This window comes from Meriones unguiculatus, chromosome 5 (genome assembly GCF_030254825.1).
Source record: "Meriones unguiculatus strain TT.TT164.6M chromosome 5, Bangor_MerUng_6.1, whole genome shotgun sequence".
NCBI lineage: Eukaryota > Metazoa > Chordata > Mammalia > Rodentia > Muridae > Meriones > Meriones unguiculatus.
Genome location: NC_083353.1, coordinates 131,847,252 through 131,872,370, shown reverse-complemented (window position 1 = coordinate 131,872,370; position 25,119 = coordinate 131,847,252). Strand labels below are relative to the sequence as shown.

Sequence of the window (25,119 nt, the reverse complement as noted above, 5' to 3'; positions counted from 1 at the left end):
GAGACAGGGTGGGGAAGACTTCCTTTTTCTTTTGGGACGTGGCTGAGGAAGGTCAACTGGGTGCTTTCTCTGCCTCTGAGATTTTGTTAGAAACAGCAGGACAGTCTCCCAGACTTCCTGTGTGCACTCTGTCAGGGGTGCAGCGCTATGACTGGCCCAGCACCCCCAGCCACCCTGCGAGTGTGCGCATGGGGTGGCGGGAACACACGGCCTAGCAGGAGCAGAGCTGCAGCTCAGAAACACAGTGTGAACAAGCACGGCTACAGCCAGAGTCTTGTTTTCTGTACACACGCTTACTCCACCCAACTCTGCAATGGGCTGCGGTGTACACAGAACGACAGTGTTTCAAATGTCAGCCTAATCGTCATTCAAAATCAAAATTTGTGGCTAAGTCATCTTCCATCATTCTGGAAGTAAACACTGAAAAACAGTAACTATGCACACACTCAGTAAAATCCAGCAGTAAAACAGGCTGACATTGTTACTGCAGAAGCAGACGCTCAAGCCAGCCTGCCACCGTTTACCTCCAGGAAGAAACTCCATGATCAGATAGAGGTTCCGCTTGTCCTGAAAGCTGTAGAACATCTTCACCACCCAGGCGCCATCTGCTTCCACCAAAATGTCCCTTTCTGCTCGAATGTGAGCCACCTGGAGGAAGATATTTTGAAAAGATAAGAGCCGTCTTCCAAGGACCCACTCTATTCCATGCAGGAAACCTGTAGTTTTAGAAAGTACTGAAACACACACATGTTCATGTTCTCATTAAATAGCAGAACCTGGGAGAGTTCATTTAAACCTCTAGAGTGTGCAGATTTAACTGTGAAGTCGGCAGTTTCTGACTCTGTGTGCTGTCTCTCCTCATAGGAAGAGGCATGAGGAGTGCTCCTGAGCTCCTGTGTCTGCTCCTCCTGAGTCACCAGGGAAGGGAGTGTGGGACTTGAGGGGAGGCAGCAAAGACAGTGATCACCACAATCTAAACGCTACGGGAAGTTCTGGAGCTTACACAGAACCAGAGAAGGGAAGGCACCATTTCCAGCCTCCCCCTGGGGAAGCAACTGAGCAAACTAACACAGGTTACAAAGCCAGAGAAACAGAAATGCAAACCTAAGAACTGAAAACACTACACAGTCTATCAAATGTGGTAAGTTCCCAGTAAGCTAGATTTCTTTTTATAGCTTTCAACATAAACGCTACTCCGAGCCCCCAACACGTGGCCCTTGGCAGTGCATGTGCGGTGAGACACACCTGCTCCTTTTCAAGCATGTCGGCTTTTCGCAGGATCTTCATGGCATAGATGTGCCCGGTGTCCTTCTTCTGGACCAGCCGCACCTGCAGCAAAAACATGCATGTTGGAACAGTGGAAGGAGCTTCCTTTGTGGACTCCTCGAGCAATATCAAAGAAATTACACCGACACACACATATTTACGGGAGGTCAGGTCTCCTGTGTCTCCAGCTGGCCTTGAGCTTAGGAGCTGAGGATGCCTTTGAACTTTTGAGCCTCCCACCTCCACCCCCCAAGTGCTGAGAGTATAATGGTATCCCATCACACCAGGCTCCCCTGTGCTGAGTCAGATGCAGGAAGGGCCCTGTGGCTACCAGGCAAGCATGCTCACCAACTGACCCACGGCCTCGGAGCCTAGGAACTACATGGAAACCTCTTACAGTGTCTCCTCTCAACAGTGCTGACCTGAACAACACACCTCACCTCTCCGAAAGCACCTCTTCCTATGACCTTCAGAGACTCAAAGTCATCCAGGCCAAGTCTGGTTCTCTTGAGCCGTAAAAACTCCGTTTCTTTACGTGCATGCTGTGATCGGCGTAACTTTTTCTATTAAAAAAAGAATTTTAGAAGATGATTTTAGAGTAAGGCACGCATAATGCTAAAAGATGATCCACATAAAGACCAAGGTATGGCGGCTGAGGAGATGGCTCGGATAAGATGCGATGCTCTCTCAGGACATAAGCTCAGCTCCAGGGGCATCAGAGCTTCCTGGACTCCTCAGGCTTTGCACTCTCATGCACAAATCTACTCACACACATACATTTTAAACAAATAAATGAGTGGAGGTATGGTATCTTAATTATTATCTATTGTCTATAATCTATTTGCCCAAATCAAGTATTTACTAAGCAAGGAAAGAATAAAACAGTATTAAGAAAACATTCTTTAAAGAATTATGAAGTCTGTACCCTTGAAAGTAGACTTTGTGGACGACAGCATGCTAAGCAGTTATTATCAATGGAAATCATTGCCTTGAGTGAGAACAATTCAGAGAAAGAAACCTTAAGAGAATGCAAATGCACAGTAGTCTCACACGTGTTTGGTGGTTTTTGAGACAGACTTGCCTGGCACTCATGGCACTCTTCCTGCCCCAGCTCCCGAGTGCTGAGACTATGGCACCTGCCCTGATTCCTGTGACACAGCGTCACACAACAGTGGCATTTCCATGGAGACTTACTTAGAGTGAAACTGATTCTTGCATACAGTTCAGCTAACTGCTTGAAACTTCATACAACTTTCTAAAGACAGGAACTTGCAAAATAAAAATTACAAAGTACTACTAAATACCCAAGTTAGCCGGGCACAGCGGCACACGCCTTCAATCCCAGCCCTCAGGAGGGAGAGGCAGATGGATCTATCTGAGTTCCATCTCACCAAGACTATGTAGAAAGAGCCTGTCTCAGCTGGGTGGTGGTGGTGGTGACACAGGCCTTTAATCCCAGCCCTTGGAAGGCAGAGACAAGACAGATCTCTGAGTTCAAGGCCAGCCTGGTCTACAAAGTGAGCCCAGGACAGCCAGGACTACACAGAGAAACCCTGTCTTGAAAAACAAAGCCCCCGTCTCAAAAAAAAAAAAAAGAAAGAAAAAAAAATCAATGTCAGTACTCTCACAGTAATACTCTGATTTGATAAAAATAACAAAATAGAAACTATTACTAAGCAACACTTTAAAATAGGTGAAGGATGCATTTCTTGTTCTAACCTCATTGTCCCCTCGTCTAATAAAATTCAAGTTCATGACACAGGGTAGTTCTCAGCAGAACCAACACCCAGTGGGAAGTAAAGAAAAGCACTGGAGGTGTGGAGGCGTTCAGCTCCTGCTCACTGTCAAGAGACCAGTCACCCCTGCACGGCTTGAGCTCGGGGAGAAAACCCAACCGTGCTATCAGCGCCACACAGCGCTGCAGGCAGGCCCTCACCCGCCGGCCCCCGTCTGCGTCATCAGTCAGACCTCTAATGTGTGTGGAGGTGGAAGGGGGGTTCTGTCCTCGGCTCCCACAGCCCAGTGAAGCACATTACAGGGTCAACGTTAACTCTCTTTTATTTTACGCATGTGGGTGTTTGGCCTAAGTGTATGTCTGTGCACCATGTGCGTGCCTGGAGTGGAGGCAGAGGAGGGCGTTAGATCCGACACTCAAGTTACAAATGGTGGGGAGCTGTCACGTGTTAGGAACTGAACGTGGGTCCTCTGCAAGGGAAGCCAGTGCTCTTAACTGCTCAGCTATCTCTCAGCTGACACTTTCATTTATGTGGAGAGTGTGTGTGTGCATGTCTGTTTCGGGGAGAACCAAGCAATAAAGGAAATTAAGATATAGCAAACACTGCTTTATCAAAATCATCCATATCGGGGCTGGAGTGATGGCTCAGAGGTTAAGAGCACCGGTTGCTCTTCCAAAGGTCCTGAGTTCAATTCCCAGCGCCCAGAGGATGGCTCCCAGCCATCTATGGTGAGGAGTGGTGCCCTCTCCTAGGGGACAGGAGTATATGCAGGCAGAATGCTGCATACATAATAATAAATAAAAGGCATCAATTTAGCAGCTGTATGTAAGTTTAAAAACAGACTGCACTCACCTTGGGGTTTGGAAACGTTAATCCTTTAAATAGTTCAATACAGCTGCAATCACATCTGTATTGCAATAAGGGCAGAGGTGCAGCCCACAGCAGTGTGGCCAAGCTCTCTTCTCCCACAGGATCCCTCACCAGCTACCTGCACGTGGGGTGACAGCTCTGGCATAGCATGCCTAAGTTCTGGAACTGCAGTTCTGCTTCAGGGGCCACTTGGTGGCACCCTCGCATCGTGTCTCTCTCATGGTGATAAAGGGTGTCGTAATTTGTAATTACACATAATCAGTAACATAAGAAGTCACTTATTATGGAGGAGGAGTCTTCTGATTTTTTCCTTTTCATGGGCACAGAATAGCACAGTCCCGTTTAGCTACAGAAGCCTGACTTGTCTGCCCAGAAGAATCCTGACTGGGCAGATTCATAAAGTGCTTACGAGCTACAGTCAAGAGTCTCCCAAGAACAAACCAACAGACATTCACCTAGTCCCCAACAGAACACTGGCCCAGGAAACCCATGCAGTGACGCTGGCCCTCAGTCAGCACTGCAGCCAGGGGGGCCGGGCCCAGCTTAAAGCCATGAAAAGCACTTACTGCATCTGCTCAGCGCGTGCTCAAAGACATATATGTCTGTACCAACCCCTTCCCTTCCTCCTGCTTCATGGCTCTCTTCTGCAGCTTCACTCACTTCTTTTGTTTTTCCCATTAATAAACATCCATTTTTGATGACTGTTGTTAATGAATATATATATTCTCTCCCTGGGTTTTGAATCAGGGGCTCATTCTGTGGCTGATAATTCTTGTCTCTCCCTCCACAGTGCCTAGAGATTCCATCCTTTTCAAGTAGATCAGATTCTCAGTTTGCAGGATGGCCAGGTGTCTATAAGCAGACAGGGTATTTCAATGTTCTGAGACAGTAACAACTTCATCTCAGGCCCTGTTTGCTGTAAATGGCCACACAGTTTAATGGTCTCATAGTGCACTCAGAGCTATTTCACAGACCATTTTCTAGTACAGAATGAACTAAAGTATTAGTTTTCACTGAAAAACTACACTTGAAGGTAGCTCAGCCAGCAAGTCACTTTGCAGACTTGATCTAGGCTTAGGTCCCGTGTGTGGGCAGAACACAGACAATCTGCTGAGGAAGCAGAGACCGTGATCTCTGAGGCCAGCTGGCCAAGCAGCCCAGCAAGCAGGGTGTGGACAGCGCTGCTCAAGGCTGACGCCCAGGCTGTCCTCTGGCCTCCGTGTACACTCCTCATCCACACATGTGCTTAAGATATTTTAAAGTTTGGGGGTTTTCTGCTTTTTTTTTTGTTGTTGTTGTTTTGTTTTGTTTTTAAAGAAACAAGACATTCTAATTCCTTATAATGATAGTTTCAACATTAAGGTTGAGAGAATTTGTTTTACACACATCTTCAAGGTCCTAACACAGAGCCTAACAATAAACATGTAGGAATTTAGAAATATTTTTACAGAAAAAAGTGGGATGTTTTAAAAACGGATGTTATGAGCCATCAAATTTTAGAAGCAAAATGAGTTGACATTTTCTACAAGCTATTTACAAGAATTAAGAGAAAAATTATGAATGCCCACCAGGCGGCGCCAAGGGACCACTTCAAATTAAGGCCTTCCCAGACAGCTCCTGACTTACAAGTTTTTAAAACTCTCTCACTTGGCAAATTATTAAAAAGCAGGTGATTTTCTACAAAAGCCCAGACTTCCAGATCTCCCACAGCGGGTAATGGAAGAGCAACTGTTTTGTCATCTGTCACCTGACCTGGCTGATCCTGAGCTCTTGGTATCTGACAAATCTGACAAAGAGAGTGTGGAACAAACATTACAGAACACTTTTCTTCCTCCTCCTCTTTCCCTTATTTTTACCCCGAGACAGGGTCCTGCTATGTAGTACTGGCCGTCCTTCAGTGTGTGGGGCTCCGCTGTGCTCAGCTGGACATCTGTTCTGATAGCCTCTCTCTAGACTTTAATAATCCTGTGTTTAAGATTTCTGTATCAGACCAGGAATGGTAATGCACACCTTTGATCCCAGCACTTGGGAGGCAGGCGGATCTGTGAGTTTGAAGCCAGCCTAGTCCATAAAGTGAGGACAGCCAGGGCTGCTACACAGAGAACCCCTGTCTCAGAAAAAGACAAAAACAAAAAAGATTTCCTTATCAGCACAAGTATTACTAGCTATAAGAAAGTTATAATATCAATGAGAAAATAAGGGAAATGTGTTCACTTTCTCGATGGCCTAGCATGAAGCCCTTAAATTACGGCTTTCTCTAGTCTTCCTGGATGCCAGCTAGAAGCCAGGCACAAAGCTAAGGACGCTGTGGGGCATGTCAGCTCACGTGGTTCCAGGCCATCACTTGCTCAGCGCGTTCATCTCAAGCGTCTAAGCACTCAACGGTCAGCCTGGGTTCTGCCTCCCCTTTACCTGGTAACTGTCCTGGGGCTAGCCTTCCATGCCTTCAGCTTCCCTCGCCACCTTTTGGTATCCACTCTCTGCATGCACAGCCACCATTTTTATAAACAGGGCTCTTCGCAAATTCTTCCCATCAGGTAATATTCAAGTCAGTTCCTACATTTCCCATAAATCTTTTCTGAGCCCTTATATTGGTGGGGGGTCGTCTGTGTATTTTCAAAATCTGCTGTGTTCCGTAATGTTTACATACTTTGGCTTATTGGGTGGAGGCTGCTGGGACTCACCAGGGCTCTGCACGCGCTCTATCCTCAACTGTACTAACAGCCCTGATCATGCACACAGGTTTTTACACGTGTGCCACCCCTGCCAAAGCCTTGAAGACAAGGAGGCCGCTGCCCACAAGTATACTGCCCAGCGAAGTATTGCTGTCCGAAGGGTTCACCCAGCCTCTGCCTGCTCTGGGATGTGAAGCTGAGTGAGACAGGGTACAGCGCCTAGTCTCTGGAGGATGGTGTTTTAAAGCTACCACAAGGACAGAAACAGCGCTGTGTGCAATGTAGGACGAACACCTGAGTGATCAGGGAGGACTTCCCAGTGAGGCTCCTTGAAGGGTAAGTGGAGTTGTGGAGGAGCAAGAGTGTCAATTGGCAGAAAGAGCATGTGTAAAGGGCCATAAAGAAGCAGGGGAAATTGTAGGACGTCAGTATTGTCAGGCTGGATGGGTGCCAAGAGCTGAGGCTAGAGGGAAAAGCCACAGTGAAGAGCCTGCACTTGGGAGGGGGGCAGCCACATTGCGATGGCTCAAATAAACTTCTTGCAAATTGCATCTAAAAAAAAAAAAAAAAGAGCCTGCACTCAGTGTCAGTTACTCTCCTGCTGTGAACCAACTCCTTTCACCACGGCAACTACAAAAGCGTTTGCTCAGCTTTCAGGTCCAGAGATTAGTCCACAGCGATGGCGCAAAGGCATGGCAGCAGATGCAGGAAGCTGAAGGACATTCTGACCCATAAGTAGGAAGCAGAGAACAATCTCGACATGGTGAGTCTTTAAACTCTCCACACTGGCCTCCAGGGACAAACTTCCTCCACATCTCCCGTGCCTTCCCCAAAAGCACGGCCACCTGGGGACCAAGCATGCAAACATCTGCGACTACCCTGACACCACCACATGCAGGAAGGACGGGAGCCACACTTGTTTTCAGAGTGCAGAAGACCCAAAGACAAGAGGCGGGGGCCACTGCAAGACAGTCATCGCCAGCGAGATGCCAGAGAACCTACCTTGGGGGTGAATGTTTAGAAAAGAAACATGTGAGAAGAGGGAACTGACAGACAGGGTCCTGAGCCTGATCCTGCCACACACACCCAGAATTCCATGGACGGATGGGGGTCAGTGCCTGAACAGGTGGACAGGTGGGGTCCAGTGCTTGAGCCTGCCCTGCACACCAATGGTGCTGTGGATGGTGTTCAACAACATATGTCTTTGGGGCAAAGGCCATTGGCCTCCTAAGGTACCCACAAACGGCAACACAGCGAGAAGCCGTATCAGATGGGGAAGCCTATCAGGGGCGCCTGCACGATCAGCTGACCCTGAGAAGAGAACGCACAGCTGGCACATTACCTCCTCATCTGCCAAGCCTTCCTCTTCCATGGCCACTTCCAACTTCTTCTGCCTTTTCGAAAGAAAAAATAAATAGACTTTTAAAATACGTTCCTATGTCCATGTCAGAAACACAACTCTTTACCCAAGTAACCACTGGGCATGCTATACTAAAGAAGTCTTTCAATTTGGACCAAAATCAACTATTCACGATGATCAGTGTTCTTCCTTGAGATATTCAGATCTGGCATTTTCATACTGACTAAAGCTTTACGGTTTTATCTCCCTGTACAAAATGACCTTGTACAAGTCTTTTCGTTTGTTTTGTTTTTGTTCTTGTTTTTCAAGACAGGGTTTCTCTGTGTAGCCTTGGCTGTCCTGGACTTGCTTTGTAGACCAGGCTGGCCTCAAACTCACAGAGATCCGCCTGTCTCTGCCTCCTGAGTACTGGAATTACAGGCGTGTGCCACCTGCTCCTTGTGTGAGTCTTAAGTATAACTTTCCCAACTCAGGAAAGACTCTGACGGCAAGTGCGTGAATTTCACTAAAATTCTTTAGAAACGGAAAGTCACATACACACAGAATAGTAACCATCAACTGTAACCTTTGCTTTTCTAGGACTGGCCGAGTCCACAGACTCAGTTTTCCCATTAGCGTGGAGTTAGTTATGTTAAGCGTTTCAGACGGGGCTGCCGACGGTAAGCAAGTCTGTGGAGCGCGCTCGGCCACTCGCTCTTAAGTGAAGACTGCTTCACGTCCACAGGTGGCTTTTCCTAACTATGTAACTAGACAACTCATCCTCATTACCTCTGCATTAGGCCAGGAGACCAACATGTGTGCGCTGACCCAAGCAGAATCAAGAACTTAAGATTTCAACTACTGGAGTGACAGGGGCCAGTCTGTCCTGTGGCACTGCCCTGTGGCAGAGCAGCTAAGCCCAGGATGCCCAGGATCTGGTGATTCCTGCCTTCGTCTTATGATGTGTGAGCTATGCTCTTCCTTTAGAGCCCTGTTCAAGTGTCCCTGTCCCTTGAGAAGCTCTCCCACTGCCTGGTCCAAGCACATGTCCTTTTCGGTCCCTGCTTTCACTCCCTACTCTCTCACACAGATCTGCACACCAGCTCCCTTAACACACTCCAAGTTTCACTGAGGCAAAACGAAATGTCATTCTTTCTCCTTATATTCTCATTAACATAACAGAGTACCACGAGTTCACACACTAGTGACTTGTAAAGCATCTCTCTAAAGGAAAGCTCGAGAGCACACCACAACGCCACAGCTGGAAACACCTGTTTAAAACACAGTGACACGCGTGCCGTGTGCACAAGACTCTGGGCCCGGGGAATGAAACGAGCAGCTTGTGCTGTCCGCACAAGAGACGCAACAGAGGCAGGGCTCCGTCCACCACAGGAAGCGAAGCCAACGTCTGGCCTTTACTGTACCTGGTTTCTCTCTCTTCATGCTGCAAAATTAGATTGCTGTAAAAATTCTCCAGGGTGAGCTTGGCCACGGTCACTCTTTCCCGGGTATGGTTGCTCATAGGAAAGGTAGTTGCTGCCCCTGCCGTCATGGCCATAGTAACAGGAACTGAAATGACATTTGAAAAGCAAGTTCCTCAGCAGAGTTTTAGAAAACACACTTTCTGCTTCTTTTATCAAACTTAAAAATGTTTCATTTCTACTAAGAACAATTCTACTATTAGTTAACAACCCAGGTTTCTTATCATAAACAATGCACAATGAATAACAAACAGATGCCAGCCAGGAATGGTGGCTCACATCTACCAGCACTAAGCACCCCAAAGATGCATGGTCCCAAAGCCAGAGAAATGAATTCTGTCCTGGCAAAAGCAGGAGTTAGTTTTAGAAGGAGGTCTCCGTGGCAGAGCACACATTAACAGACAACTAGCTCACAAAAGGTCAGAGGTGGCAGTGCTTAAAGAAAGGAACTTCAACCCATTTCACTGATTTATTGGCCACTTGTCAAACTCTGTAAGATTGTGCCAATGGTTACATTCCCAGGTCATTTTCAAGCACAGCTCAAATGGCTGCATAGTGTATGCGTGCTCAGGAGTAGCCAAGTGCCAGCTCTTAGGAACCACTTGTGTGTAGGTTGTTTCAACCCTTAGGAAGGCAAGAAGCCTGGTAAACAGCCATGTCACAGAAAGACAACCCTGCAGGCCACCATGGTGCTGCTCCTGCCACATCTGCTCCCGCAGGCTTGGAGAGTGCACACCTTAGAGCAGTTCTGGTGCCTAGAGGAGGGTGCTCACAGACCGTTCTGGACAAGAGAAGGAAGAGCTGGCCAGGCACGCACCCCAAGTCCCACTCGGCTGGCAGCATTTCCCAAAGCCCTCCAGCACATGAAGACCCAGGCTCTGCCCACAGACCTGAGCAGAGCTGGAGCCAGAGACAGCGAAGAGACAAAGAGCTCTGCTTGTCAGATGCAGACTGGAAGTGTGTCATTTAACCGTGGTGAGCTCTTGTTCCCTTGTCTCATGAACTGAAGCAGACAGTGTACTATACGAGCCTCCAACTCACTGCAAAGCAGTTCTTCCGCAGACCAGTTAACTATTCATCATGAGAGGCTGGCCCAGGCCCTTGTTCAAGCCTTTCCTGGTTTCTCCTGCACACCACAGAAGTTACACTTGTAGCTTACAAAGTGTAACTGGCTGACTGCCCCGTGGGCATCTTAGGACAACGTATTTTATTCGTTGACTGAGCAGCAGCCCTCCAACTCCCTCCTGAACCTTCCCCATGGCCTCCCTCATGCTACAGTCCCTCTCAGACCCGCCGCAAGTCCCTGAGATGTGTGGGAATCTGCTGACCCTCTGTGGTGTCTACACTGCTCATTCTTTGGTGGGCGGCCTCTGAATCTGCACACCTCACTGCCACGCCCTTCCACTGCTCTAAATGAGAACTTCTCTGCGCACTATGTCCACCATATCATATCTGACACAGAGCAGATGGTGATGAAGGATGAAAACCACCTTACAAATAAGAATGTCAGAAAGAAATGAGAGTTAGAAAAGAACAAGGCACTCTGACACTCACGGTCAGAAAGACAGTTTCTATCCCATTTAGATCATGAGGTCTGATCCCAGCCACCTTTCCCCAGAGGGACTGCAACCTGTGTTCTGCTGCCATCCCAGGCTTCTCGGAGGCCATGACAGGCTAGGAAATCCATGGAAAGTCAGGGTTGCTCATACCTCTGTAAGCACTGCAGCTTCATTAAAAATAAATGCATAAAGAAACTGTGCACATTTACGCAATGGAATACTACTCGGTTATTAAAAACAAAGATATCATCAAATTTGTAGGCAAATGGATGGAATAGAAAAAAAACCATCCTGAGTGAGGTAACTCAGAAACAGAAAGACACCATGATATGTACTTACTTATATGGCAATTTCAGCCATATAATACAGGAAAAACAGACTACGAGGCACAGACCCAAATAAGATAAGTAACAAGAAGGATCCAAGGGAGGATGAATAAATCTCACTTGAAGGGGAGATAGAAGAGACAAAGGTAGTGGCTGAAGAGAGGGAACAAGGTAGGAGAGGGGGCCCAGAGAGTTAAGAAGGTGGAGATCAGAGCTGGGAAGAGAGGGCGAGAGGACTGAAGGCCTGTAGAGAAAAGAGAAACTGAGGGTGGGGGTTTCCCTGTGACAAGCTGGAGACCTAAGTCAGGATCAGCTCCTAGGAGGAAATGAGGAGGACTCAAGCAGAGACTCCTAGTAGCAGGGGTCACAGAGACTGAAGAGGACATCCTCTAACTAGACTAGCCTCATAGCAGAGGATGAAAACACCAACCCAAACACAAATATTCCGACCCAAAATTTACCCTACCTATGATATATGCAAGGATAAAGATAGAGCAGATTGAGTGATACCCAACCAATGCCTGGCCCAACCAATGACCCACCTATCGGAGAGCGCCAATCCTGACACTATGAAAGATACTCTGCTAAGCTTTGCAGACAGGAGCCTGTCAGAACTGTCCTCTGAGAGGCTCTAACCAGCAGGGCCTCAAAACAGATGCTGAGACTCACAGCCAAACATTAGGCAATGAGTATGTAGTCTTGTGGAAAAGTGGGAGGAAAGAGAAAAGGACCTGCAGGTGACAGGAGCTCCACAAGAAGACCCACAAAGCCAACTAAACAGGGCCCAGAGGGGCCCGCTGAGATGGAAGCATCAACCAAGGATCACGCAGGAACTGCACCTAGGCCCCCTACAAAGATGCAGCAGATGGACAGCTTAGGCCTCCTGAGGGTCCTCTAGTAAGGGAAGTGGGGACTGCATCGGACATGGACTCACTTGCTAGCTTCCTGATCATTATTGCCTGACAGCTGGCAGAACCACACCTCTGCTAGAGCACACGGCAAACCACAGTCAGCTGCTGTGGATGGTCCAAAGGAGCCCCATACCCACACCTGGGATTAAAGTATATTCTTAGAATATTTCTGTGGTTTTAAAAGAAATCAAAATTTCAGATTCTCACTATAGCGCTGTGTTTCCCGCCAAGAGGAAAACTTCCTTCTGAGGTGGGAGCACACAGCCCAATTCTCAGAGGTTAGCTTGGGCAAGGAAGAACTGTTCTACCCAGGCACAGGCAGTCTAAACATTTCTCAATTAATCAAAAACTAAGACGTGCTCAAACTTTTCAAAGCACAATCTAGATCAGCAGTTGTTACACTGTAAGCTCACACCTTTAACTGGCTGACACTAAACTTTGTCTTTTATTAAAGCCCCTTCTCTAGCCAGGATTAAAAAAAAAAAAAAGACAGGTGCTGGAGAGATGGCTCAAAGGTTAAGAGCACCATCTGCTCTTCCAGAGGTCCTCAGTTCAATTCCCAGCAACCATATAATGAGATCTGGTGCCCTCTTCTGGCCTGCAGGTGTACACAAAGACAGAACACTGTATATATAATAAATAAATAGGGCTTTAAAAGAAGATAGCATACAACCCGTAAGCCTAGAATTCCAGGATTGAAAAACCTAACACGAGTGATCTTTGACTTCCTGTTCCTTTAAGTACCCCAATTCATCAGGGAAATATCAACAATGAAATACAGCATTTGTTAGTTAAACAGGCAGGAGACACAGACAGACACACATGAACGGCTGTAAATAGAGGTACATCTCCATTACCAGCAAACTTCAAAGGCAGAAAGCAGCTGCTTGACCTGTCAATTTCACCCCAGCAATTTTTATGCTATGTGTAAGGCTGGCAGTGTGAGGTCTCCTAATCCATGCTGATTTGTGGTACAGACGCCTGAAGCTGTAGATCCCAGACGTTGGGTCTCTAATGAAGCAGCAGCCAGCCACAGCCTCCTCCCACACATAGATGAGAAAGTCAGAAAGCCAGTCAGTTCAACAGTCAGTGTATGCAGATGTCACATGCAGCTTGCAAACACTAACTCTGCAAACGAAGACCTTAATAAAGACAAGAAATAGAAAGAGCTTAGAGCACTTGTCAGTGCTTCTGGCCAATCAGAGCAGAGACTGTGACAGGACTCAGGGTGCTCCTCCGGCTGCCACGTGCCGGCAGCGGGCAGGGAAAAGGATGCAACCTGCATCGTAGCACAGAGCCAATGCCCTGGACCACAGTGGACCTGGGGTTTGTCCTGTGAACCAAAGAATTGTGACAAGAGCAAGTCATGGAGTAAAACTAAAGACAAAGATGAGGAGTGATGGAGACCCTGAAGTGAGCCTTTCTGCTTTTGCTTCCTTTCAGGGAAGCAGCTTTTTCCCAGTAGCCCCCAAACGGCATTATTTACAGGGCTCAGATGACCACTGCCTATGACTCAGGCTTAAAGTCACAAACTAGGGCAGCACAGACCTGAGCCAACTACCTTCACTAAGTTTCTGAGGCAAGGGAAGCTGTAACAGGAGAGAACAGAAGCAAACGGAGCGCTGGGTCTGAGGAGGAACTGCTCCCCTTGCTCCTCTGTATTCCCAAGGAAGCTCTGCCTGGCACAGCAGATGCAGGTACTGTGCCAAAACTGTGGCTTGGTGTGAAGAGAGAACAACCAATGAATGGGCAAGGCAAGGAAAGTGGTGAAGGGTGATGTGACATCCTGCTGAGGGGAGGAGCCAGTGGGTAAGCAGTCTGGACAAGGGACTCAGCCAGGCTATATGGAAATCTTGGGTATCTGGGGGCACGTGGCCATCATGAGTGACCAAAGAAATTGCTCCCAGCTAAAAAGCAGACACAAGTAACTTGTGACTGGCCCTGTGCTGAGCTCACAGGCCTCAACGTCAGCCACCCTGACAAGATCCAAAGGGACCTGGCCCATTAACATGGAAAACAAAAATCTTCACAAGACTAAAAAAATGCTAGTAAGTGCCTTACTGACATCTGAGTGATTTATCACTGAGCCCTGAACAGCACTGAAGCAGCCTAGTGACTCATGATCTTTAGAACACAACCTGGACTGTCTGGAAAAAATAAAAATAATAATAATTATATGTATGTACACACACACACACACACACAGGAAGAAAAATATCAAGAATGAAATAAAGATAGACTATGTGGCAGGCTGCCATCAAGGACGCCCTTCACTTCGACTTAAGAACCCGGAGCCTCCATAAAGCCGTGTCTGAGCTCAGCTCTATCCAGAATGTTCTAGACCCGTCCCCAGGTTCTAGTATGAAAAATACAGCGGAGCACAGGGTAAGACCTTCCAAAGCCGACTTTGCTCACAGAAGGCGAGACTTAAGTGATGTAAGGACTATCTTATCTGCTGTTAAGGGACAAAGCCACCCCCTTACAGAAGTGAAGCCCAGACACGGGGAAAACAAGCTCTGCGGCCCACAGACAAGGAATGTCGACAGGCTCTGTGGCCCACAGTACCCGCCTGACTGCTAAGTGCACAGGGTGACGGCAATCCCGGGCCCTGCACCGCCCTGCAGAGAAGTGTAAGCACTGCCTGGGGACCCACCATGAGCTCTGTGCTCTCTATCTGTAACACAGACCCCAATAACCCAGCAGCTGCTTCCCATCTTTCCTCACGGTCTGTGCATCAGAAAAATGCTCTGTCTACTTCATCCAGAGAGTCTAAGACACCCCAGGCTCTTGAAAGCCACACTGATGGCCACAACAGAATAATCTTGGCTTTGTGTTTCTTTTATTCCTCTTCCTCCTCCTCCTCCTCCAAGACAGGGTCTCTCTGTGATCTGGCTGGCCTGGAACTCTCCATGCACAGCAGGCAGAAATCTGCCTGCCTGTTTCCAAAGTGCTGGGATGAGAGGTGTGCACCACCGTACCTATCTACCTAATCAGTTTTCTGTTCGCTTTTCTCTGGAAAGCTCCATTCACTGTCAAAACAGCACGTCTGGCCGTGATAACTGCCACATCCCATTTTAAGTAGTTGAAATCATACCTTAATGCTAACAGTTAAATAAGTTCGGTGTTCTCAAAATAAGAAAAACCCACAATGTTTGCGCTCACAGACCTTGTTTCAGGAGAATGGGTACTCTCCTTTAAGTCCACAGGATCACATCAAAACTACTACAACGTAATTCAAAAACAGTTTTAAACTAAAAAAAAAAAAAAATAGTTTTAAACTAAGATTTTTAAACTAAGATTTGGATCCAGATATTAAAAGTTTGTTAATCATAAATTACAGCCAGCATATGTCATTAACCATGTATGTACAAACACGTGCCTTTGTCTGTGTGAGTATGGGTAGGTGTGAGTGTCAGTCCTCCCCTTCCGCTTTGTTTGAGGCAGGCTCTCCTTGATGTTGACCACTGAAATGCCAGGCTGGCTGGCTATCCCAAGACTTCTCCCGTGTGTGTGCCAACTCACTGTAGGAGAGCTGGGGTCACGGGTGTCCAGGGCCCCCTGTTTGGCTAAGGATCTGAGCTTGGCACTCATGCTTGCAGGGCAACAGTTCTGCCCACTGAGCCATCTCTCCAGATCGTTTCTTCATTAAAACGATGATACCGTGCGGATTAGACGATGCTCTCCTGGCATCGCCCAGGCATCATCCTTCTACTGTTATCCCCCGGGGGCTGCAGGCTTTGCTTTGCACCATCAAGGCCTATCTTTTTAATGGACCCTCTCATGTCAGAATCCTGGCAACTACCTCAGGTTTTACACAGACACGGCCTATGCTCTGCAGCCTCACCCAGTTGTCAACATAGGGAAAGGCTTCTGAACGCTCTACTGTCTGAGCAGGAAATTACTCACCCCTCAAGGGCACAGAGAATCCTGGGAAAGATGCCACTGCCAGAGAGCGAGGGGTGAAGTGCAGGACTGAGCTGCCTTTATATGGAGTGAGCTCAACAGTCTCAGGGGCTCACAGGAACCTTCTGGCTGCCGCTGTCTCCCAGTACTGGAAAAGCAGCTCCTCTTATCTGTTTAGCAGCCTGCAGTCAGGAAGTTCTTCTTACAGCTACCCTAATTCTCTTCCAGTCACACTCAAACTCATTTGTTTTCTCACATTTTCCGTAACAATGAAAACCCTCACTTTGTCCAGCACTTGCTCCAGGGCTGGGGGGGGGGGGCTGGAGGGGAGTGCACTGATTGTGATTCTCTCACTGTACAACCCTAAGTTCTTAAACTTTCCTCCATTTCACTAAGGGAAGAGCTGCTACATTACTCAAGAAACTGATCTGCAAATAAGCCAACTTGTGAAATGTGCACACACCTGAAACTGGAGTCTGCCCCAGCACTGACAGGTCTAGATAAAACAGGGACAGCAACTGTAAGCCAGCCTTGTCAGGCAGAGCACTCAATGTGCAGGTGCCCTGTGTGAAGCAGGTGTTTCAAAGCCAGGGTCTGAGAGACGGGCTGAGTTACACCCTCAGTTACAGAGCCTGCACACAGAGCAGAGCCCAGCTCCACTGCAACTGCAGTCATGTTATGAGCACTTTCACCTCAGAGCTGAGCCCTGTGGTCCTGGACAACTGGAGCCTTGGGCGAGCAAAGCAGGCACCCTTCCCCTGAGTGCTATTAACCCAGGAAAGCTGCCCGCACCGAGGTTCTGTGTAACCGATTTTATTTTTCTCACGCCTTCCCATTGTAAAACTTACACAAAAGCAACAGATCCAAGCTTTCACAAACTAAACCAATGTAAGAATGCTAACAGAGGAGCTAGAGGGATGGCTCAGTAATTAAGAGCACTGGCTGCTCTTGTAGAGGACTTGGGCCCCATTCCTGGCACCTCTACGGTGGCTCACAACTACCCAAACTCTGGTTCCAGAGGCCCTCCTCTGTCCTCCACGGGCACCATGAGCACCAGGTACACACCAGTAAACATAAACACCCACGGGAAAATGTTCATATACATAAAGTAAAATAAATAAATCTAGAAAAAATTTAAAAGAATGTAATAACATTCCTAAAAATTAGGTGAGGAGCCCAGTGGTAGCACATGACACTTCAGAAGCTATGAGTTCAAGGTCAGCCTGGTCTACATAGCAAGTTCCTAGTCAGCTAGGGCTACACGAGTGAAACTCTGTCTTAAAAATAACAAAATAAAAACGTAAAAGAAGCACATGACACAGACTAGATGATCTGAGCAACTGCAGGGCACGGCTGGCTGACTCCAGCAACCCCCTCGGTTACCACGGCAACCCAGCCCCGGTTTTCACAGCTGAGGAGGGTGCATCTCCACATCTGGTCAGGAACCCTCCCGCCTCTGCCCTCAGCCGCAGTGTCACAAAACTGCAGACTCCTCCTTCCGGGGCCTTTCCTTGAGAAAGCGTGGTTCACCACCCCAGCCTCAGGCTGAATCTGGTTCCTACTACCACAGGGACAAGGATCCAAATGAAAGCCCCTTTCTAAAAGATGCATACAAACCAACAATATCTGTTGCAATTATAGAAAGCAACATAGGATATTTTAAAACCCCCTGGTGAAGAGGGAGACTGTGCAAACCTGAAACCCCAGATTAAGAAGATTAAGTTTTTGAAGCTAGCCTGGGCTACATAGTTAGATAGCAAACAAACCAATCTGTGTTTGCATGCTGTGTGAGTTTCCAGGGCAACTGTGGTAAAACAAAGCACTTAAGACTGACACACTAGTCACACTAAAAACTCTGGGTACACCAAGCTCAGCAGGAGTGAGGTATGAAATGCGCACACAGTGCTGCTGGTCTCCAGTACCACTGAGGTAGAGGAAGGCTAGCCCATGTACACATCCGGTGCAGACAGGGAGGGGCTCTGGTAAAGCTCATCTTCAGAAGAGGGACACAGCCATATGCTACCGTGCCAGACACAGGCGGAAATCTGCCTGCCTGTTTCCAAAGTGCTGGGATGAGAGGTGTTCAGCCTTAGCCTAACTCACTGCCAGATGGCAATCGAGATTTGGTGATAGCTTTCGAAGCTCATGAAGGCTGGAAGAACACTGTAGCCACAGGACAGTGATCTAAAGGCAAGTGCGTCTGCCTGGCCAGAACCAGCCTCAGACTAACACAAGGGAGGCCCTCACAGTCTGGCCCCGCCACGCCCCTTTTCCATGAGTCCTGCAGCCACCCGGCTTCCCGACAAGATGGAAACTTACTAATAATGCAGAAGGCCCAGTGTGTGTGAGTGAGCCTATTTCTGGAAAGGAGTGGTTCTTTCCAAAATTACTGAGTCAGAAACTGTACCAGCACTGTTTGGCTGAAAAAAAAAAAAAAAAAAAAAACAGAAGAGGGGTGATAGCTTTGAGTTAAGCAAACAGAATGGACATTCTGTTTTCCCTCCAAGAAGCAAAAACTAAGCTACACCCATGGGGAAGGTATTTTAGAGACTGGGGGAAAATCTGCTTTACAAAAAGAACTTAATGAAAATTATACAGTTGTTTTGACGTGTAACATGTACTCTTTACGCAACATAGAAAGAATGTTAGCTGATAGGTGCCATGGTATGCTGGGTGCCCTTGAACTCCAGGTAACCCTCCAATCAGGATAAGCTTATTTTAAAGCCTCAGGGATCAACTTTCTTCACCCATTTGTTTTCAGGCCCATCACTCCGGCAGAAACACGCTAGAGCCTGCTCCAGGTATGTTTTTTTTTTTTTTCAAAGTTGATTTTAAGTCAGTTTCACTGAAGTAAGACTAGTTAACCTTCTGGATTTCCTGCTGTTCCTTCCTTTATAGTCTTAGAGTGGCTGCTGTGCTTTAGGTTAAGCCCAGCACAGAAGGACGCGCAGGTCTCACAGTCTCAGGGCTCTTGAGACACACTGGAGGCTCCACCGCACTGTGCTGCACACCCAGAAGCTTTGCAACACGCACTGTAAAAAGCCAAACCAAAACAATGCTGCGCACAGTTCCCTGCACACTCCAAGAGTGGCTGAGGTCGGAGAGAACTGCTCGATGAGGTGAAGAGCAGGGTGCCAAGTCACGCTTGGAGCTAGACGGCAGAAGTGTTTCACTGCACAGCAGCGTGAATGCAGCCTGTCTCTGTGTTTCAGGGGAAAGTGTGTTAGTGAACTTGGCACTGCTGTGGCAAACTGCTGTGTGCCTAGAGCGAGGCAGAGCTCTGGAACATGGAGGCCATGAAGTAGCAGGACAGGGAAGGCCCAGGACAGTCAGCTCTCCAGAGCACTGCCCACATCTGCAAGGCGCCATGTCCCACAGTAACGCCGTCTACTACGACTCCATTTGTGACCTGGACTGATCTGCTCATCAGGTAAACATCTTCATGGTGCAACTGGCTCTCAGGGGGAGCTGAATCCATCGGGTGAACAAGCTTTCCACACACAGGGCTTTTTAAAGGAGACAACTCCTATGCAAACCACAGCAGTGGAGAAAAGCGGGCCACCCTTGGTGACAGACAGCCCCGCCCTAAACTGCTGGGGGGAGGGAAGGGAAACAGAAGTGGACACAGTGCAGAGGACTTGGACCTGCCATGGCTTCTCACTGTTCAAGCTGGGAGGGTACATGCAAACCCACACGCTCCCCAGCCGGCTTCCTCTGGAAAGTCTGGGGGATCCAAGCCGGGCTGGACAGTTAACACTGACGTCCACTGGGCAGAGCTCAGAACCACCTGGACGTTCTGAGATCTCTGCATTAGGCTTGGGGGAAGACAGCGAGTTGCGCAGCACCTACAGACCGGAAAGGCAAGATGTGCACCAGCATCCCGTCTGCGTCCTGACTGTGGGTGATGCGGCCAGCTGCTTCAGGCTCCTGCTCCACGCCTCCCCACCACGGTAGACTGCACCCTCAAACCGGGTCCAAATAGAGCCCTCCCCTCCCTAAACTGTCTGAACTAGCTATTCTGTCATAACGACATCAACACAACAGGTGTGGTGGCGCGGGCCTGTAACTCCAGCACTTCTGAGGCCATGTAAACTTGATGGAAACTTAAGTTTTGAAGTGTGGGCCTGGACCACATGCCTTCATCACAGTGTTTGTCATACTTCAAATTTCTGGCCAGCCACACAAGGGGCAGGTAGGGTAATCCTTGTGGCCACTAGTCAGTAGTCACTTGGTCCCTGTTTTCAGTTTACCTGCTACGAAAGTGCAAAGGCTGGTGAGGCACTTCAGCTCAGCTTCTGCCACAGCCTAAGTGCTACATTTATACAACACTTAGAGCTTTCATTTATTTCACGGACTTTCAGAGAATGCATCCCATGTATTGTATGATACAGACAGAACACAGTCAGCATGATGCGCACAACACTGACACAGTGTAAGTCTGGTGCTAAGCCTGGTGGATTGGAAAGAGCAGACAGTGGCCAAAGAATGGACCAGACAGGGCTGGACCGTGAAGTGAAGGCAAGGGCCTGAGCGCCGCTGTGGAAAGTGACAAGAAGCCACGCTTCAGCCTCCAGCCAGGAGGAGGGCTGCCACTCACAGTGTGAGAGTCGCCAGGCAGGAAAGCGGATCTGCTGGCTAACAGAGGTGCTCTGAGGTACTCTGAAGGAAGGAGGGAGTTAGGAAACAGAGAAGACAGCGCAGCAGGCTGGGTCCCAAGCCACAGCAGCATCAGCAGAGAGGGTTCTGAGACCTCACTAAGGCACTCTGGTTTTAGAGGGAAGAAAAGAGAACACCCGAGTTAAAGGTGCAGGAGCAGTTAAGTGCAGTAAAGGCAGCGCCCTCTTCTCCACAGCAGAACAGACTGGAAACGCACTGCACAGCTGCACTCCTCTGACTCTCTCAAGATACGCAGTTTCGGGGAAAACACACAGCCTTAGGATTCACAGCTCAGCATCGGGGTTGCAGCTTCCAGGGCAGCATCTTGTACAGTGGGTGCCTAACTAATAAGGGCTGTGTTTTGAAGGTAACAAATGTTAAGCACAGAAAAAGTACAGTTGGTTCTGCCTGGTCCCGACACACCGTACAGGTGGCAACTCCTTGCTGTCTGGCAGATCTTAGCGATTTAAGAGGGCGCACACACATGAAGAAGAGAATTCATTTCTGATGGCTAAGGACACTTCTGTCATCTTCAAGATTCCAGAACTATGTAGAATACTCTCCATGTGTTGACAAACAGGTTTCCTCCCGGCAGGTGTCTTATATCTGTGCCTCAGAGAAAGGCTCATCAGAAGCAGCATCAGAAGGGAGCAATCAATCAGTCTAATGACTCAAACTACATGGACTTTTGCTTCAACTTTTACAGTACAATAGCATTTTTTTTTCCTCAGAAATATTATTTGTGGCCAGACTTTGTAGCACACACCTACAATCCTAGCACTTCAGAAGCAGATCAGGAGTACAAAGTCATAGTTCAAGACCCCAATTACATGGTGACTTTGAGGCTAGCCTGGACTACATGAGATCTTGTGGTGAACACCTGACTGACCGGCAAGAGGCCTGAATAAGTCAGAGATACAGCACCAAATGAAAAACACTGAGTAGATTTAAAATTAAACACAAAAATGAACGGCACCTTTTCCAGACACGCCCTGCTGCTGACAACTGTTATCCTGTCTCTTGTAATTACTTCCTCCATTCTTTCTTTTCTATTGCTATAGGGTCTTGCTACACAGCCTAGACTAGCTTTGACCTCTTGTCCTCAGACCTCAGCCACCCAAGTGCTAGGATGACAGTGAGCGCCACCATGCCTGTGTATAAACATCAAACCTTGCAATCTGATTACTCTATTCCATGTTCCTGCTTAGAAACAGTAACCATTCCAAAGTTACACTGACGGTGACAATATAATTCATAATAATTAATGAACATTATCTGTGTGCCTGGTGACATGCTTAGGCCTTGACACGTTTCATCTCTTCTGGTGTGGATGTTTTGCTCACCCTACAATGTTGCCGCATTGTGCAGAAGGCACTGGTGTTCTGAGGAGATCTCTATCTTACTCCAGGTCTCAAAGCCAGCACCAGCCAAGGCCTCTTGTACTGTGCAGTCCTGTCCCTCCCACATAAAGCTGGGTATCTGGGAAGGCACTTCCTAGTTCTGATTTTAAAATAAAGAAGATTGACACTTGAAAAGTTGATGGCATGTAGAGGAGCGTGAGTGAAAAAGAAGGCACACAAGTGGCCAGCTCAGGCTGCTGCTCCGTCCCTCCATGAGTGGCTTGCTCAGGCTGCTGCTCTGTCCCAAGACTGAGCTCGGCTCTAAGAAGCAAATCTGCTGTTCCCCGGGAATCTGCAGAGAACACCGTACCCACCCTTGTTTAAAGAAAGATAAGCACACAAAAGTAAAGAAGCTAGGAAAACCACACACAACGGCTCTGTCAACATAGCATCAAGGTCCTACGAATCTTAAAAAAAACAAAAGTGAAGCTTCCTTTTCACACCCAGAGCTCCGTATGGCTCACAGGAGAACCTACTGTGAACTGTTGTCTGTCCCTGTACGATTGGGCATTAGGCTTTCTTCAGAATGTAAACCTCTTCTTCCTATTAAAAATGGACACAGGGTGTCACTACACATCATGCTGGCCTCAAATTCTGCATCCTCCTGCCTCAGCCTCCCTGTGCTGGGCTCACAGGCATGTACCACCACGCCCAACTCCAGATTTAGGATCTACAAGTCCTGAGTCCCAGCTTTCTTGTCTGCAGGGGCAGGTTTCTGTTTTCTCAATATTCATTTTCTCACCCACAGTAACTGTCACACCTTGTGCTACAATGGGCTCTCAGTGTCGACAAGCAAGTCCCTCCAGAACAAGCAGGTGCACCCAGGGCCAGTGAGCTGTGAGGAACACAAAACAATGCACAGGGCAACTCGGTAGCTCACGGACAGCTGACAGGAGCGCCCACCCGGGAATACACAGAATCTGGATTTCCTTCTGAGACAAATACAGGATTCAATCAGCGCCTCCCACAGAGGCCATTTTCAGTCTTTATTTGACTACACAAAGGCGGGAAAGGGGAGACTTTCCCTCTCCTTCCTTGAGAGGTAATAGAGGAAAACGCAATATTTAAAGTTGATGGCACAATGCAAAAACTTTTCCACTAATGAGCACACCCAACTGAGTCACACGCCTGAGCCCGCAGCAGGCCACTCTGTCCTGGCCTTCCTAGCCGTGGTCCTTCCAGCTATGGTCATGCTCCTTGAAACTGAAGGCGTGGGAAATCCCAGCATGCCTCATTCTCTCTGCTTACATCCCATAATCTTTACCTACAGATCTTTCACCTACAGATGAGTTAGTAAGTAAACAAACCATGGCCAGTGAACACTGTACCTGGAAACAGCCAATTGCCACAGTAACCACAGCTTAAAGAAAACTCATAAGCCAATGAGATGCTTTAAATCCAAAACTAGGATGAAGTGAAAAATACCTTTAACCTAAAGCCAAGAAGCACTTGCTTCCACGAGTTTACAACTTCCAGCTGTGTTAGAGCTCCTGCGTGCAGGGGCTGGGAAGACAGCTCAGTCAGTAAAGCGTGAGCACATGAATCCAGCCCCAAAGACCTGCAACATGGCTGGCTTGTAGTGCCAGCACACTGAGGGGTGGAGACAGGGAGGTCCATGGGGCTTGCAGTCAGCCAGCCTTGGCTGCTTACTGTGCTCCAGGACACAGAGAGATTTTGTCTCAAAATGTTTCTCAGAATGGTGCTTCAGAGAAACAGAGAGAGCAGAGGGACACACACAGAGACAGCGACAGAGACTTAGAGGTGTGTTCTATGCCATCACTCACTGACTCTCTCCAGGCCGCAGAGTGTATGAAGGACTGAGTTAAGGGCCTGCATACCTGAAACCTTTCAGACCACTGTCAACTCAGCTGCCAGCACTCGGGGCACAGGCAGAAGACCAGAAGTTCATGCTCATCTTTGGCGACCTAAGAGTTTAAGGACAGCCTGGGTTTCAAGAGACCCTGTTTCAAAAAACAACACATGAACAAGATCCATTTGCTCTCCCTGGGCTACTCCTACAGATCCCTGAGTCAGATCCAGGAGACAGGGAGGTCTTCAGCTCCATTACAACATGGGAATACAGCAACTGTGTGCTGGCTAGTTTTATGTCGCCTTGACACAAGCTACGGTTTCTGGAGCAGAGGGTGCCTCAATTAAGAATATGCCTGTGTAAGATCAAGACCAGGCAGTAGGCAAGCCTATGTACATTTTCTGAATTAGTGATTTATGTGGAGGGCCCAGCCCACTGTGGAGGAGCCATCCCTGCGGTGGTCCTGGGTTGAGTCAGCCACTGGGAAGCAAGCCAGGAAGTAGCACTCCTTCGCAGCCTCTGCATCAGCTCCTGCCTCCAGGTTCTGGTGCTGTTTGAGGTCCTGTCCTGACTTCCCTCAGTGAGGACTGTTACATGGAAAGTAAACTGAAATAAAGCCTTTCTTTTCCAGGTCGCTTTGGTCACAGTGTTTCATCACAGCCACAGTACCCTAACCAGGACAAAGTGATCCGAACAGGCAATCAAATAGATTATTTTTTTTTTCCTAGGGGAGGAGGGAGGAAGTCACAGCAAACAATGGTACTGAAAGCTGACAATTATGGGTAATAAAATATATGTGCCATGAATAGCTCATTGTCACAGATGTGCAGAATATTCAGGGCTGTGTAGAAGGTTTCATTTCCATATAATAAGTCTTTAAAGTGTCACCACCCAAAGAAGCCTGCATAACTGATCAGATGATATGTGTCACACGGAGGAAGGATGCACTTGTGGATGTAGTAACCCTTCTTGGGCAGCTCTCAGCTTCAGGCGCTGGGCTGAGTGCTGAGCTGGCTCTACAGTCCCTGGGAAATTTTACGTGAGATTTTAATGGAGATTTTTCTAGGGCTTGTGTTTCATCTGACACAATTTGGAACACATTTTAAACTACAGAGCTACCGACGGCCCGACAGGAAGCAGCACCGAGTAAAGGAAGAGGTCCATACATGCTGGTCCCAGCGCTGACT

General features: G+C 48.0%; 1 protein-coding gene across 5 annotated transcripts in view; it reads right to left on the bottom strand.

Moving 5' to 3' along the window:
- The window catches only part of Stk38l (serine/threonine kinase 38 like), a 53,374-nt gene that overhangs the window by 9,591 nt on the left and 18,664 nt on the right, over positions 1 to 25,119 (bottom strand). For all 5 annotated transcript variants that reach the window (XR_009592024.1, XM_060384503.1, XM_060384504.1 and 2 more), the window contains exons 2-6: positions 9,311 to 9,455; positions 7,890 to 7,941; positions 1,707 to 1,829; positions 1,246 to 1,329; positions 525 to 648 (exon numbers count right to left, since the gene is read on the bottom strand). Coding sequence is in view for 4 of the 5 variants with exons in the window: in XM_021646006.2 (XP_021501681.1) it covers positions 525 to 648; positions 1,246 to 1,329; positions 1,707 to 1,829; positions 7,890 to 7,941; positions 9,311 to 9,455 (528 nt within the window). In the remaining variant the exon portion in view is untranslated. The remainder of the gene's footprint in view (positions 1 to 524; positions 649 to 1,245; positions 1,330 to 1,706; positions 1,830 to 7,889; positions 7,942 to 9,310; positions 9,456 to 25,119) is intronic.